Source organism: Tursiops truncatus, chromosome 13 (genome assembly GCF_011762595.2).
Source record: "Tursiops truncatus isolate mTurTru1 chromosome 13, mTurTru1.mat.Y, whole genome shotgun sequence".
NCBI lineage: Eukaryota > Metazoa > Chordata > Mammalia > Artiodactyla > Delphinidae > Tursiops > Tursiops truncatus.
In genome coordinates this window covers 34,220,738-34,237,920 of record NC_047046.1, presented here as the reverse complement: position 1 = coordinate 34,237,920, position 17,183 = coordinate 34,220,738, and the positions used below count along the sequence as shown (strand labels likewise).

At 46.5% G+C, this 17,183-nt stretch overlaps 1 protein-coding gene across 1 annotated transcript in view; it reads right to left on the bottom strand.

Moving 5' to 3' along the window:
- Nucleotides 1-557: 557 nt before the first annotated feature.
- DLGAP1 (DLG associated protein 1) overlaps nt 558-17,183 on the bottom strand; it is a 320,327-nt gene continuing 303,701 nt past the window's right edge. Inside the window, exons 9-11 of the mRNA XM_033837587.1 lie at nt 7,856-7,947; nt 3,515-3,667; nt 558-767 (exon numbers count right to left, since the gene is read on the bottom strand). Coding sequence (XP_033693478.1) covers nt 558-767; nt 3,515-3,667; nt 7,856-7,947 — 455 coding nt within the window. The remainder of the gene's footprint in view (nt 768-3,514; nt 3,668-7,855; nt 7,948-17,183) is intronic.

Genomic DNA, 17,183 nt, shown 5'->3' with positions numbered 1-17,183 from the left:
AGATCGGATTGACAATCTTCTGCTGATTGAGACATCTGAAGCAGTGACTGATGACACAAGAGTGAGGCAGTTTTGCAGCTGTGAGCGACGCAGGTACCCCCGGCACCCGCAGGGTTTGCTTCTCTTTCCCCCACTCCGCATCCTGGTCCCCCGCCCCCCAGCCCCTCTGCGTCCCCTCTCGGTGTGTCACTTCCCGACTCCGGTGACAGGGTGTGTGATTTCTGAGGTTGGAAATCAAGTGTTCCATCTGCTTGCCCAAATAGGAAGCGTGTCGGGGAAATCAGGGGGATCGGAGCCCTAGTTTCCTAGTTTCTTTCGGGTGGAAGTCCGCGAGGTCCCGAGGGGACCACCCCCCTGGGGGACCCCCCCACCCCGGGATCCTGGATTTCTGAGATACCCTATGGTTCGATATTGCTGGAATCTAAGGACAGACAAGCTCGAGAGAACGGAGGATGGCGGGTGACCTAGAGGGGCCGCGTCTACACGGGTGGGCGGGCCAAGAAGGCGAAGGGCGGGCGCCGGGGAGGAGGCGGCCGGGGGCGCGGCGGCCGGGGGCCTCAGAGCCGGGTCTGCGCCTCGGGGATGTAGATCTCGATGCTCTCGGCGCTCTCGGTGGCCGAGTTCTGGCGGACGGACGCGGCGCGCTTGGCGGCCATCAGGCGCTTGCGGGCCTCCTGGCGCTGCGAGCTCTCCAGCGAGCGCTCCCGGATCAGCGGCGCGGGGCCCTTCGCCGGCTTCTTGGGCACTGGAGGAGGGGCCCTTCGCTCCTGATCAAAGCAGAAGGTTCAGGACATTACACAGCTTCTCAGGACAAGCTTGGGAAAAACTGGGATAGGTCAGTAGTTAGCACACTTTTTTTTTTTTTAAGCCTAAGGGTGGTTAGGTTAGTTCTGATCTGCACACTGTATATATATATATATATATATATATATATATATATTTACATGTATATATTTTTTCTTCATTATTCTGGCTTGCGTATTCAAAAGCTGCAGGGGGAAAAAAATACCGGTAAGTTTAAGGCCAAGGGTAAAGCTGGATGGCAGAACTAGGTCTCTCCAAGGGAAGGATGTGGGTATTTAAAATGCCCCCCCCCACCCCGCCTGCTGAAAGGCTGCGGCTCCCAGCACGTTTACTGCGGTTTTTCTCTGGAGGCTCCAGACTGTTCTGGGTGCCAGAGATGGGAAAGGGTGGCAGCGGTCGCCTCTTAGAACTCTGCATCCCCCTAAGGAGGGAGGCGGAGGCTGCGAGCTCGGTTCAGAGTTTAAAAACATCCCCGCCCTCTCCTCGGGCCCACCCAAACCTAAACAACCAAACGAGGAAGAAGATTGTAAGCCCGCGTTCGCTTAGCTTTGCTGATGCCACAGTGAGTTACACCCGTTTGCACATCACACACAAACACACAGCAATGTACTGGGCAGGGTCACCCTGGAGGGAGGACTTGGACAGTTCCTTACCCTCCCGGGTAGTGGAGTCAGCTCCTAAAACATCCTGCTGGACCGTCACGCCTTAGGGATCTCGGGGCGACTGTGGCGGCCCAGAGGGCAATTCCATCACAGGGACAGACACTGTGCCATGAAAACTGAACACAAGACTGAAAGAGTTCATCCCCCTAGCAGCAGCAAACTAGAAAACGGGTGGCTATTTTTAAATGCCGTTGCAAAAACAAAAGCCATATATCACTTGGGCTGGAAAAAAGTACAGTGGGAAAGAAGGGAATCTAAACCGCAAAGGATTTTGGGGAAAAAGACGGTGAGTTTTCAGGCTGCACAAAGGTCCACGTGAATCTGATGATTTCATTTTTTAATAAAATACCCTAATTCTCATAAAACTAAATGTGAAAAGTATCTTAAATTAGGGATTCCATGATTCTCCCAAGGGCATTCTCTGTGTTCCTCCTTGCTTGCCTGGGTGAAGCACCTAGTTAACGTACTGCACTGGAGTTGCCCGCCGGCTGTTTAAGGTGGCGTCTTGTGTGGATAAAAAAGGGGAGCACAGAGTGCAAACCATAGTCCACCAGCCCTGATTGTCTTGTTCATTGTTTCCCTTCCAGTTCATGGGGTGATGCAAAGCTCTGATGACAGACAACGTGTGTGAAGATTTAGAAATCAAGTTAACTAATGATTTACTGCGTCAATAGGTTACCTATATCAATTCTTAGCTTCACTCCTTTTGGACGTTTAAAATCTTCATTGTTGGGTAACTCAGTCGATCTTTTGGAAACTTTTTAGTCATATTTTCCTTTCCTTGCACATTTTATTTTTTAACTATAATTTTTAAAAATCCATGAGTGAGAAATCAGATGGATCAGCTCTAGAAATTCAGTCACCAGTATGTGTGTACATCTGTAGTGTTTTCTTAAAGTCAGACCAATTTAAAAGCTTACGTAGCAGACAGTTTTAAACCCAGATTAAAGAAAACTAGATTGAGTGCAAATGTTTGGCTCCCCCAGTGAGAGGCCACACAGACATCCATGGTACTTTGATGCTTCGCACCAAAACCCCACAGGTGGATGGTGACAGAATTAGAGATGAGGGACAGTGATGAGAGCGGTGGCCCCTTTGATTATGCACCGGCTGTTGGCACTGGATTTCTCCCGGGAGCCCATGGACCCCAAGAACCCTGGTATTATAATGGGCAGCAGCAGAATGGATTGGACTGAGGCTTGCTCTCTGATAGGTGCAGGGATAGGAAAAGGGCATCACAAGTATAGCTGTGCCTAATATTTAGAAGGTGAATCTCTCGGGAACATCTGACCTCAGGCCATAGGAAAGCAAAGGGTTAAAAAAGTCATGCATGCCTGGCCAGCCTAGGGAGGTGGACATTGGATACCTGGGCAAGCCTGGTGGACCCGCCGTAATCAAATGTGAAAATTGCCATTTATTAATTCAAGTAAAAGCATTTGAGTCTTTACTTCTATGCTCTCGCATGAGGAACCCAGTGAGCGATATTCCCCAGGGCAAATCAACCAACAGTAAAACTCTTAAAAAATCCCAACATTTATGATTACTGTGAAACTTTACGGTGTGTATATTTTTACACTTGAACAACAGTGGTTTCTTTATTACTATATTTATGAAATGATTATCAAAGTCGGTTAGTTTGCAGGGCTTCCTATTTTCTCGGAAGCACGTGCTAGGGGTGTAAGGAAGTTGAGCTCTTGCTGTATGTAACCGTGCACTGAAGATGTCATTTATTTTAGTTTAAAAAGCAAAATGGAGGCAGTTCCTTCCAGTGACTAAAATGGTTTAACTTAAAGTTTAATTAACAAAAAAAGCCACATTCCCATTTTCCAATTCACACAGACAGGTTTTTCTTTAAAAATATGCCTGAAACATATTACAGATAATATCCCAAGTGATTACTATGTAAACATTGTCATTACAATGAAATTAATATGATATCAGCTCCATTTCACATTGTAAACAGCAAGACTGAAAGCAGAAGCCTATTTAGACTGTCCAGTGTTTGTGCAGGTTTTTAAATGAACCATACAAAATCTACATTGTTCTACCTTCTTGTCAAGAGGATCCATCTGTTTCCAATTATTGGCCTTTAACTGATGAAGTTCATCAAATTTCATACTAATATTTTCTATGGACAACTGCAGCATGTCCCAGAACCCCGCCAAATCCTGGGAGGTGGGCCTTGGATGAGCGCTGGGATTCTGTATGAGAGAAAGAAAAACATTCACGCTTTAGAGGTGATGATCTAGGACAACAAGCACAGGACCAAGGCGGCCTTTTCAAATATTTCAAATAACGCAAGGAGGATGAGTTCCTTTTGGTTTTCAGATAGGAGAGAGAAGTGAGGCTATCGATGGCCCTTTTATTCATTTCATATTTTATATATGTCTTCTATACATCTTCACCTTTCTTAAGGAATCATTGACCAAATTGCAAAATATTTAGAGTGTGCAACGTGATGATGTGATATATACACACATTGTGAAAGGACTCCCCCGTCGAGTTAAGTAACACATCATCACCTCATGTATTTATCTTTGTGTGTGTGTGAGAACATTTATGTTCTACTCTCTTGGCGAAGCCCAGTTATACAATACACTGCTATCAACTATAGTCACCATGTTGTAATTAGATCTTCAGACCTTATTCGTTTGATAGCTGAAAATCTGTACCGTGTTGCCAACCTCTCCCTGTTTCCCCCACACCCAAGCCCCTGGCAACCACGTTTATACTCTCTCTGAGTTTGGTTTTTTAAAAAAGATTCCACTGCAAATGATAAGTTTATACATTCATCTTATACACACTGGAGTCAGTGATTCTCAACGTCAAAGTAAAATTCTTCTTTTGTTAATATTACATCCTTCAGTACGCTATGGCAGGGAGTCTATAAACATTTGAAAAATCCCAGAATGTATGATCTATGACAAGATGCATTTAAAGCTATATTTAAAGGAAAATACCTTTTGCAAAAAAAAAAAATACAGTGTATTGGTACTAGAGTCAGTATTCAACTCCATGCCATCCAACATACTCAGAGAACATATAAGGAATCTAAAGTAAAGTTCATTTTAATACTCACGTTGAGTGAAAATACTAGGGCAAACAATGATAAGTAATAAAAGAACTGGATTTTCAAACTACTGTGTGTTTAACAATTAAGATATCTCTAATGTAGGAAGTCATGTTATCATATAAGTACTTGGACAAAATCATTTGGAAGCGAATTAGTTTTAAATTGACCATAACGTAACATGGCAAATGTGAGAACACTTGTCTATACACACACATAGATGCCTGTAGTGACCCATTTGCTAGATAATATTAAACATTCTTTGGTTTGTGGATTGACTTTCTTTGCCCTCATTCACGTATCCCTGACAAGTACTAGAAAGTATGAACCACTCATTTATATGGTCTGAGACAGAAAAAACAACTAAAGACTGAAGGTGTTGTGTTCATCGCTGGTTACTACCTGCAACAGTAGCTAAAGGCATTCATGGGCAGATGGGTGGGACTCCCACTTGCCAAAAGTTTCTAGCAGGGGTCCGTTTTGGTTACCTCTGGGAATCTGGGCAATTGGAAAGACTGTGAAGTCTCATGCCATATAATAACTGGAGGCCAGTTTGTACTTTTAAAATCAGCCCTATGAAAATATCAGAATTTCAGGAAGCCCAAGGTTGGTGACCATCAAAGTTAATAAGTTGGAAAGAACGTTTTACCCCTTTCATGGACTAGCATTATTGGTCTGGCTTCAAAATAAATACAAGTAAAGAATATATTTATAAACTTACACTTTTAAAACTACCCATAGATCATTGGAATAAGTAAGTTCTAAAATTTGTAAGTATTTGGGTCAGTGTTAAACTCTATTCTAATGACATCTGAATTAACAAGAGGGTTTCTCTGTAGTACTTTGATTTAGTAAACTAAAAAGAAAGTTTCTTAATATCTAGGTTCAGAATAGACAGATAATAGCTTTGACAAAGTACTTGTCAAATGGAGTTTTATGATCTTGCAATATATTTCCTTATCTTATTGGTAACTAAAAGCTAAATTGCTCATACTTTGAAGTTCACCGAAGTCTTTTAGGTCACAAGCTCCGTTGGTTAAACTGTTTTAGTGCATCAGTCGATGAAATGATAGAGGTCGTTTAACTCTGTAACACAGGTAATTTGTTCCTTTCCCACCAAGACTCTCTTTGCTGACACAGCCTCCAGGGGATGGATGGGGAAGCAGAGGGAAAGAGCCTGGGTGCTCAGCCAGTCTCCGAATCAGAGGCTCCTGTGACACCCCGGCGCAGAAGGAGATGCACAGCCCGCTTGAGTATGAACCAGGCCACTTGGAGGTCAGAGGTGGTAGAGGTTGAGAAGGATACGGCGGGCCAGGTCCCTGGGTTGACTTTCGTTGCAATCCATTTATTCTATGCCCGAGAGTCAAGTCGGAGACAAGGTGCAAGTGTTCTCAGGTGTCCTCCTCAGAGTAAGAACTCAAGCAAGCAGAGCTGGGCCTGGTGTGACCGATCTCAGTGCTGCTTCAATGCAGCTTTGTAGACCTAAGTGGTACCATCACCAGGCCACCGTGCTTCCTGCTGCAGAGGAGATGGAGCTGAGCCAGCAGGGTGAGGAGGGGACTCAAATCCTGGGGGGCCTTTACAGGGATTGAAGTCGAACACACTGGGATCTGAACCTTGGCTCTGCCTCTTACCACGCAGCCCTGGCAAGTCACTGAGCTCTTCCAGGCCCATTTTTCTCAACGGTAGAACCGTCATAAAAATAATGTCACTATATTCTCCAGACCGTTGCTTTGAGGATCTAACCAGATCATAAACTTAAAAGCTCTGAGGACACAGTGCGCTTCTGCTCCTGCTTCTATAATTCTTTTCAAAGGTGTGCTGTGTTTGCCCTGTAGCGTGTACTTATTGGTCTCCGCCTGTGTCTTTTGGCCAGTTTGAGAAATATGGCCTTCTATGAACTTTTTTACATATGATTCTTTACAAGAGCAAAGAATCATATTAATTAAGATCTGTGGGGCTTCCCTGGTGGCGCAGTGGTTAAGAGTCCGCCTGCCGATGCAGGGGACACGGGTTCGTGCCCCGGTCCGGGAGGATCCCACGTGCCGCGGAGCGGCTGGGCCCGTGAGCCATGGCCGCTGAGCCTGCGCGTCCGGAGCCTGTGCTCCGCAACGGGAGAGACCCGCGTACCGCGAAAAAAAAAAAGATCTGTGACACATCCGCAAGTTTACAGATTAGCAGGAATTCTGTACCTGGCACGTAGTGAAGCTCAATAAGATATTGGTTGAATCACTTATCAATACATCTACTAATATATATTATCTCATAATTCAGAATAGAATTTCTGAGACGCTGAAAGAAGGGTCAGGTAATTTTTGCTGAGGGAGAAAACAAACTATAGATGTCAGGGGTGGGGGTGAGGAGGAAGGAAAGGATGGCCCCAAGGGGAGGGTTCAAAAAGAAAAGCCTGGTGAAGAGAGACGGAGAGCACCAGCTTTTGCCGGGTTTATATCTGCTCTTGGTCGAGCCCTGTCTAGATAAATTCCATTCGGTTTGTATTTGTCCTTGTTAACAAGATGTGGTTAGAACTCTAAAATCATAGTCTGGGTCAATCCGATTGCAAATGATTCATGTTTTTAACCTTCCAGGAGATAAACTAGTTGCTTTTCATTTTCTTTATTTAGATCCGACTTGATCATTAATTGACCAATAAAAGCTATGTTTGTGGAATGACACTTGTAGGGATGGTAGCATTTAAAAAAAATTCTGTGAGGAAGCTCTTGCCCTTGTATTTTGCTGGTAATTTTTTTAAAATGTTGTTGATGCTAGTATTAGTTTTGTCTCTTTGTCCTGGTTTATTTTGTTTCTGTATGTCCAAGAAGGATGAATGATTCATTGGTCTCAGGGAGATCAAATCTATACTTTATGACACCTTCCACTTCTGATTCTTGAATTAAAACAGAGAACTCTGATAAGAAAATAAGCCCTGATGGCTATTTCAGAAAGAAACTCATTATCGAAAATGATCTTTTTGCTGTAATATTATTTTTTACGTATCAGTCTTCTCCATAGTTTGGTAAGAATAATGAAATCAGAAGGCCAGGAAAATGGAAAGTCTTCAGTTACTGAACAAAAAAGGGGAGGGGAATGGAGTTTTAACCTGATTGGATTCTTTCTTCAAAGATTACTTAAGTATAACATAAATATTTTTAATTTTAAGAAAAGCAGGAAATATATGATTCATCAGAAAACTCTCTATTCCAGGTTAGAGAGTCCGATGGGCTGTGACTTGGTTCTACTTTAGGTGGACCGGTCTTGACAACAGGTTCTTCTCGTGGTACTAGCAGGGAAAATGGTAGTGATGGGTAAGGATACCTACCAGGTTTTCTTCACACAGTTCTCTGAACTGGTAGAATTTCTGGGCCATAAGAAGTTGGGCACTGCCAACTGCAGTTCGGATTTTCCCTAGAACTGAAAAAAGCAAACAGACAAGAAGTTTACACGTGACGTCTCATTGCTGAGACTTAGTCTGGTAAAGCAAAGAGGAAGTTATGCTGTAGCAATTAGGGAAAACGATATGCACACCGCACGCGCGCACACGCACACAGCCCGGTCGTGGCCGTTGCTCTGCGGTCTATGGAACAGACGCTCCTGGGTTAAAGAAGAAAACCAACTTGGAGAAAAACACATGCTCATCATGCATCTTTCTTAGGAATAACGGAGTTTTCCATTACAGCCCTGGATGTTACCAGGAAAGGACGCAAATAGTTTAGCTTTTTTTTTTTTTTTTTCCCTTTTACTGCAAGGATGAATTTCAAGTGTTCGCCGTACAGTTACGGATCTATTTGTGTCAGCAGTCATGGTTTGCTAGCTTGTTTTTCTAATCCGAGTTCAAACACAAGAAAAGCAGCCCTAATTTGGAGCGGGGAATCTCGTGGCACTCACCATATCCCATCCATAGCCTTCATTATTTTTCCGGAGTTCAGCCACTGGTACTGTCAGGAAAGAGCCATGGCCAGTTGCAAGATTGTCTAAGGAGTGAACATTGTCAGCCCGTTGCCTAGGGGACGCCAGCACCGCCCCTGCTTTTCCACTCCACAGACCAACGTTATTGTGCATAGAGGTTTAATTCCCTGTGCACTGTGCTGAAAATCCTCCCTTTGCAAGCTACTTCTTGCCTCCGGTGCAGTCGAAGGGGAGAACCTTTCAGCGCATGGGCGAGCTGAGCAGAAAGGAGCCTCTGCCCCAGCATCCCGAGCATCCCGAGCTCCGCGTTATCCCGGAGGCGCTCCCTACGCCGGTGGGGCCCAGGCTGCTGCACGGCTGGAGCCCGGCCACCCGGCACTGGGCACCGGGCAGGAAGGAAGGGGAGACGGTGCCCACAGAGAAAGGCAGAGCGGGGGAGCCTCCGAGGGGGGCTTGCCCGCTTGGAGATCTTCACAGGGAGAGATTTTATGGGACTGAAGCAACGTTTTTGCTGCTATAGTTTTGTTCTGAATTTACCGAGCCTGAGACTCGGAGTGGAATTAGATCTCCCTTTCTTGACCTCATTCCCCACAAAGACTGAGAAGACAACGAAAAGCAACTTCATTTTGGGGTTTCTAGTCATCTGCTCCTCTGTTTAAGGCTGCCAGGCTGGACAATGATTTCGGCTGCCCACCCCCTGGGCACTACCCAAATATTTCAGCCTTCCCGCACATGTGACCAGGGCATCTCTGAACTCTAGAAGTCACCAGTCACACCAGAGCTGAAGCGCAGAGATTACCTCCCCAGGGATAGCGGAGGTCCCCCTTGAGAGCCACCAGGCAGCAAATTTTCAGGCCTAGGAGTTGACATTTTTTTCAATCTGTTTGTAAAATCTTTTGGGATGATTACCTTTTCCTCTTTAACAGATCAATCACTTGTGTGAGGTCTCCCTCCTTTTCTCAACACCCCAAAGCAGAAAGGACAGCACAGGGCACCACAGAAGTTAAGAGTACTGGCCCTGACTGGCCAAGGATCCTTGCCGGGACACTTCCTAGACACTGCCCTGGACAAGTCACCTAATCTCTGTTTTCTTATATGTAAAATGGGGCTAAGGGTACCTACTTACTGGCAGGGTTGTTGTGAAGGTTAAAAGCGGCAATGTGGGGGCTCCCCTGGTGGCGCAGTGGTTGAGAGTCTGCCTGCCGATGCAGGGGACACGGGTTCGTGCCCCGGTCCGGGAAGATCCCACATGCCGCGGAGCGGCTGGGGCCGTGAGCGTGGCCGCTGAGCCTGCGCGTCCGGAGCCTGTGCTCCGCAACGGGAGAGGCCGCAATGGTGAGAGGCCCGCGTACCGCAAAAAAAAAAAAAAAAAAAAAAAAAAAAGCGGCAATGTGTGTGAATTGCTTAGGACTGGATCTGATTATACAGCAAGTGCTCAATAAATGTTTATTATTGAGGACCAGGAATCCACACTTCCACTGTGGGTGTGCGACTGTGGGCCCCACACTTGCTCTGCCCAGAAGAGAAAAAAAAAAAAAATGTCTGGATTATTCATAGGCAACCAGTATCCTTGGTTGTCTGGGACAGGTATGTGCTTTGGAGGACCTGTCCCAGATCAGTCAGAGACAGATCGGAAGGGGCACTTCCTAAGTGAACACATGGCTTTAGGCAAGCTCTGAGGTTTCTGGAAACGTCTCTGAATGATCTTGCTGAAGGGCAGGACTGTGACACCAGCAAATCTCAGAATGATTCCTAAAAGCTTAGAACTAGAACCCAGGTCTCCAATCGGCTGCCTGGGATTGTACAGCTCCTGGGGACTGTGAGAGAAACTTGAGGTATCTGGATACACCTCAACAGTTTGAACTAATGGCTCTCAATGACACCCAGATACCTAAGCTCTGTAATGGACCGCAAAACAAGATGAGCTGAATAAGACAGCGATTCTCAAATAAGGGGAAAGCACTGCTGCAAACAATCATTTGGGCAACACCCACCACGTAGGCAGGGGCTAACTCGGATGTCTTCTTGGAAGTTAAGCAAGGGACATCTTCACTCAGCATGGTCTGGTGAGAGCGAAAACACCGGGAATAGAGTCGGGGCCTTTCTGTTTTTCAGGTTTTTACCATCACGTTCTTGAATGGAAATTCCCTGCTGGCTCCAGGATTACTTGCATTTCTAGTGTCCTTTCCTAGGCCCAGGATGGGGAGATGAGGATTTGTCTCCATGAACCAGGAGGTCTGGGACAAGCAGACGATTACCCCTACTTCCTTGTCCTCCACGCTTTCTTTTCCAGAGAACTAAAAACTCACTTTGATCTTAAGAAAGCTCTAATAAAATTTTTTTCGTTTACTTTTTCCATTAGACACTCACTTGGTGGGTGAAATAACTCTTTTCTTCTGAAGGTAAAATTCATATTTGTTACATAGGCTTTGAGGAAGTAAAAAAGACAAAGTAAATGGTAAACTCCAATGGAAGTAAAAAGTAGAAAAAAAAAAGGCTGAAGGTTGGTAAAGAAATGAGATAAAGGGCTTCCCTGGTGGCGCAGTGGTTAAGTGCTGATTCAGGGGACACGGGTTCGAGCCCTGGTCCGGGAAGATCCCACATGTTGCAGAGCAACTAAGCCCGTGCGCCACAACTACTGAGCCTGTGCTCTAGAGCCCGCGAGCCACAGCTACTGAGCCCATGTGCTGCAACTACTGAAGCCCACATGCCTAGAGCCCATGCTCCGCAACAAGAGAAGCCACCGCAATGAGAAGCCCGCGCACTACAACGAAGAGTAGCCCCCGCTCACTGCAACTAGAGAAAAGCCCACGCGCAGCAACAAAGACCCAACTCAGCCAAAAATAAATAATATTTGAAAAAAAAAGAAATGAGATTAAGAAGAAAGAAGAATCTGAAAGTCATTTTTTTTTTTTTCTTTTTTTGTGGTAGGTGGGCCTCTCACTGTGTGGCCTCTCCCATTGCGGAGCAGAGGCTCCGGACGCGCAGGCTCAGCGGCCATGGCTCACGGGCTCAGCCGCTCCGCGGCATGTGGGATCTTCCCAGGCCAGGGCACAAACCCGTGTCCCTTGCGTCAGCAGGTGGACTCTCAACCACTGCGCCACCAGGGAAGCCCTGAAGGTCATTTTGAAACTACTCTAAAATGTTCCATACCAGCCTTCAGCAGGGTGGAAAGAAAAGTACTTCTCTCAGGGATGCTAGGAAAAGAAGGATAAGGGAGCAAGCGTAAATGAGATATTCAGGCTGCCTCTGTGGGCCTTTCCTATGCATATAACAGCCCAACCTGGTGAAAGAAAGTTCCAGAAGAGGCCTAGGTACAGGACATCTTCCCAAGGTGTTAGCCTTGCATCTCACTATTTTATTGTACGTGGTGGCAATTAACTTCGCGGGGGCTGGGTTGGCCCTCAAAGCCAAGGCCAAAAATGTCAAAGGAGCCTGAAAGGACTTGTGGGATCTACACAAAAGCTGGTGCGGGGACACTCCCTGTGGGTTCTGGGAATTCACTCATTTACTCAGCAAATATTGAATAAGGGCATACGACGTGCCAGGCTGTGCTGCATGGATGTGACACGGTGATGAGGACAAAATCTTGCCCTTGTGGATTCCATTCTGGTGAGGGGACGTGGGGGAGATGGACGTCAGAAATACAAACATGGCTATACGTGTTTGGGATCTGCTGGATCACTTGGATTGGGATGGATGGGAAGAAGTATGATTGGGCCAAAGGAGAGTGAATTCTTTAAATGGTGATCAGAGAGCTTTCAGTTCTCTTGGTCTCTCTCCTTAAAAAAGGAAAGTAAGCAAAGAACAACAACAACAAAAGTGGTTTGTGTGGGTATCCGTCGCAATATGAAATTGGCTCTGGACTAAACTGTTATAGTAATCATCATTTGAAAATGTCACTGTTTTTTATTTTGGAAAAAAGTTAAAATACATGAAAGTACAAAAAGGGCAAGAGAGCAAACATCAATGGATGTGCTCTCCCTCAAAGGATCAAATGTTAATTTTTTTCAAATTTGCTTCTGAACTTCTACTTCTTTCTTTTTTTCCCCTCTCTCCCTCTCCAGTGAAGGGAAGCCCTACGGACAAAGTATTTGTTCTCTACTTCTGTCCCCTTTGCCTCCCTCCCTAAAGGAAACCACTAGACCAGACAACCAACATCCCAGTCCCACCCCGGAGTTTATGAAGGTGTCTCCTTTGGTCCTAGAAAGGCGACAGCTAAGGGCCTTCTTGAGAGCAAAGGAGAGCGTTAGATTGGGGTAACCCCTCTAGCACAGCTGAGACCCCACGGCCTAGAATGGGCGGTTGAAGGCTCTGTCCATCCAGGAGGAAGATGTGCCCCTGGGGTTTCCTTTAGTTGTTTTTTTTCTCACACTCTGGTCCACACAGTCTTTCCAGATTGTTCCATCCAAATGTAGTTAATAGTTTTTACCATCCATTTCCCTTAGGGCCCATTCTCTGCCTCTTCCAGAATAATAATCTCTGCTGTGTCACCCCAGGCATGCCATTTAACCATGATTTATTCCATCTGTTTGTATCACATGTAATCACAGATTAGGCCTTGTCTTGCTTTGCCGCTCTTTGCATGTAGAGAACCCTGGTTTCCCTGCATGCCTATAAGAACCCTGATGGTGAATTTTTTCAGGTTCCTTTCTCCCTTTCCTTTCCTCCCAGCTCCTGTGTTAGTCTATCCCTCAGTGGGACTGCAGAACAACAACCCAAAACGCTGTTGAACTGAATTCCTTCTGTGTAAGAAGTGGGCATCTCTTTATTAACTCCCCCACTTATAAGCTTAGAGACCTCTCATCCCACGATGAATGGGTGGCTCTGGGGGATCATAGCAGAGAGGACAGGCCTGGATTAGCTCACCACACAAAGCCAGGAAGATCAGAAAGGCCATCACGGTTTGGTTTTTGCAAAAACCTGCCTATTTATATTACTATTACCTTGTATTTCAAAGCACTTTCACGCGCACATCTAACGTGATCCTCACAGGACCCCATGGGGCAGGGCCAATGTCATCATTTTAGCTGAGGAAAGCTGGGCTCAAAGTATGAAGTGTCTTCCCTGGGGCCCTGGTCCAGCTGTGCCCTTTTCCCTCAACACTTACTGAGAATTGGTTCTGAATCCACTCAACTGAAGGCCTCTGAGCATGATTTCTTTCCTTTATCCACACTTTCTAGCCACGGCCAGTGGAGAGAAGGGGGGCAGCTGTAACCAGTCAGTGGGGGAATTTGCAGAAGTTCGGCAAGTCTGATCCCTGTCCTACGTCAGGGCAGGAGGGCAAAGCACGTCTACCGAAAATGACTGTCGCACAAAGAAATCTCAGTCACGAAAAGAATGCAGGAACCAGGGGTCACTTGAAAGAGATGGCGGGTGTAAGGTTCAAGTTTTGTTTTTTCTTTGAAAGACTATGCATCGTAATGAGAAGCAGAGAAAGACAAAATAGTCTTTTATGAAAACCACGATTTAAAATTTCCTCGCTACGTTCAATCAGAAACCCAGACATCTAGAAAAGAGCACACCTCCTCCTTCCCACTGACCCCCACATGGTACCATTTTTATTTTGGGAACAAGGAGGTGGTATAAAAGGCACAGGAGTGAAGGGAATGAACAGTTTCTCTCAAGTGTTCAGTGGTAGCCGAGTAAAACAAAGGCCGTCTCCGCCGGGGACGTGTCTGACTTTTTGCTGAGTCAAAACCCTTATTTTATATCCATAGGCCTAGCTCCCTCTCTCTGCCATCACGATCTGTGTGGTTGAATCTGTTTGTCACAAGACTTTCAGGATCAAGGGATTCCTGGCCATGAAACGAAAGCAGAATCATCCCCTTCCCCAGTGGATTTGGATAAAAAATGGGAATAAAATCTGGTCCGGCTCCAATCGGAGACACTGGATGAGACTGAGCTGGGTCTATAAGGAACCGCGTGGGAGATATTTATACTATATATATACTTATACTGTGTTACACATATTTATACTGTATCAGAGTCGCCAGCATCTTACCATGTCAAGCTGAAAACATCCCGACTATCTAGACCGTTGGATGTGTTTTATCGGGAAAATGATTTTTTTCTTTGTTTCTACATTTCTGCATGAGTAGCTTGGTTCAGGAATAAATATGTGTGACCTTTTGTTTGAAAAAAATATCCTTACGCATAACCAACATACGCATTTCATATTCAAGAAGGGTTAGGCCTCTAGAGCTGACAGGCCAGAAGCACTGGTTGCTTTGACTGCTTCCAGTTCTTACGGACTATGCCGGCTCCACCATCAGCATTTATATCTTCAACCTGGACACTACCTATCAATACAGAGGAGTCCGTCTGGCTGTCCCACCAGTGGTGAAGCTTCTGCAGTGGACAGGCTGGTGGGACACGTCCCAGGCCCTGCCGCCTACACCTAATTCCCCTGGTCTGCTTCCTTTCCTAACTTCCTCTCTGTGTGACATCCCAGAAAGAGAATAGGCACTGGAGTCAGAAATACCACTTATCAGCTGCGGAGCTTGGGAGAATGTATTGTACTCTCAGACTCTGTTTTCTTTGTCTGTCAAGCGATCATAATGCTATCTTCATAGGATTGCTGATTATTTAATGAAATCATATATGGAAATTGTTAGGATGTAGCAGGAATTATAACTCCTATATCCTATCGACATTCTTTAGCTCTTGGTCATTCGCCTGGGAAACTAAAAGGTGACATGATCCCAAACAGGGCATTATTTATCCTGCTAATCTTCACGCTCCATCGTCTCTCCCCAACAGTGTGAGCTGACTGAACGTCCTCTTTTTTTGGTGGCTTTCACGCAGGCAGGCTTAGACAAGCGTCAGTGTGTGGGGGAATCACGCCCTTGGTCTGTGCGCATAAGAAATCCACAACAATTCTTCAGGGCCCCAGATTTTCATGCCTATCTGGGCATATCTCCCCACCTAACAGAGCTAGAACAGTGGCCAACTGGCTGCTGGATGACAGAGACACACGGAGAAGACAGGACCTTAACCAAGGCTGGACGCCTAGACCATCCTGCCGGAGCCTGTGCAGAAAACAGACTCGCTGCAAAATCAAGGGTCAGACCCTCCCCGGGAGCCACAGATGCTCCAGCAAAACAAGGTCCATCTTCAGGTGCAGAGTAGGCCAGACACATCTGGCCTGCAGGGCGCTGGGCCCACCCGATGCTCTGTGAGCTGCGTTTTGCCGTGTGGTTTAGAGCCATTCAGACCCATGGGTTCCAAACTCAGCCCATCTCTTGCAGCTGTTTATTAGTCCTTCAAGATGGTCTTGGTCACCTCCCTCCCTGACCCTCCTTTTCTGACTCTTATTCACTCACAACTAGACCCCTGCTACCTCATCTTCAACCATAACTTTGCCTCCTATGAGACGAAGTAAACAGGGGGATCAGGCATGAACACTCTCAGTGTTCTGCCCTCTCCTGACACTTGCCCCCCACGCAGTTCCCCTAAAGCTCTAATGAGTGATGGGCGAGCGGTGATGTGGCCGGCATCAGAGACGTCAGGTGCCTGGAGTTACTGCCATTGCTTCTTAATGGAGTCAGCCGGCGACCGATAACTGCCCCCGTCCTAAAGAGCTCTCTACGCCCACCCTTCCCGTCTGTCTGTGTCCTTGGCCCACTCCCTCCTGGCTGCTCGGAGAACCTACTCCCTCTCTGCCACCTCTGCCCTTCTCTGCAGCCCTACGTGAGAGGGCTGCCAGCATTCTCAAGTCGCTCCCATTCTAAGGGGAAAATCCTCCCCCATCTCGTGATCCCCTCTAGCTAAAATAAAATTCCTCTTCTCCCCCGTTATAGGCTGAATTGTGTCCTCCCAGATTCATCTGTTGAAGTCCTAACATCCAAGTCCTCCAACCGTGACTGTATGTGGACCAGGGCCTTTACATCGGTAATTAAGTTAAAGCGCGGTCATTAGGGTGAGTCCTCACCCAACATAACTGGTGTTCTTCTAAGACGATGGGATCAGGACGTAGATACACACAGAGGGAAGACCAGGCCAAGGGGAGAGGCCTAGGGACAAACGGGCACCTTGAGCTCAACCTTCTAGCCCACAAAGCTGTGAGAAAAGAGATTTCTGTTGCTGAGGCCACGGGTGGTACTTTGTTATGGCAGCCGGAGCATACCAATACATTCCCTTAAGCTGGATTCTCCAAAGGGCAGACTCCTTTGCTCTCTCTACATCCTCAGCTCCCAGGGTCCCCCGTCCCTGCGGTCTGGCTCTCCCCCCCTCCCCCCTCCTGGACCTCTGCGTTTGGCACAAAGGAATCTCAGCCCCCTGGGCACCCACAGTGCTCTCTGGCCCTGACCTCTGCTTCCCTCCACCTCGAGAATGTTGAACACAAAACTCGGTCCTGAGCCCCCTTCCCTTAGTCCCCTCGAGTGATCCCATCCATGCTCCTGGGTTCAGCTATTCTGTAAAATAGGTTTATTTTGTTCAAATCTGTAACTCTGGTGTATACCAACCCTTCGTGCAGCACATCTGAGCAACCCCTCGACACCTCTTGTCTCCCCACATCCACATTCCTCTCAGGAGTCCCTGGTTGCTCATGATTAGGGCTACAAGGCTCCATCACCCCCTCCACAGCATGAATATTCTCCCTCCATGGCCAGTTTGGAGGTTTGGTCCTATTAACTGGAGGGTCTTCTTATCTCATATAATTCTCACGCTTAAAACTTTTCCATGCTCCCCTGTCATCCCTGGGATAAGCGGGAAACTCCCTTCAATGGCCCACCCGT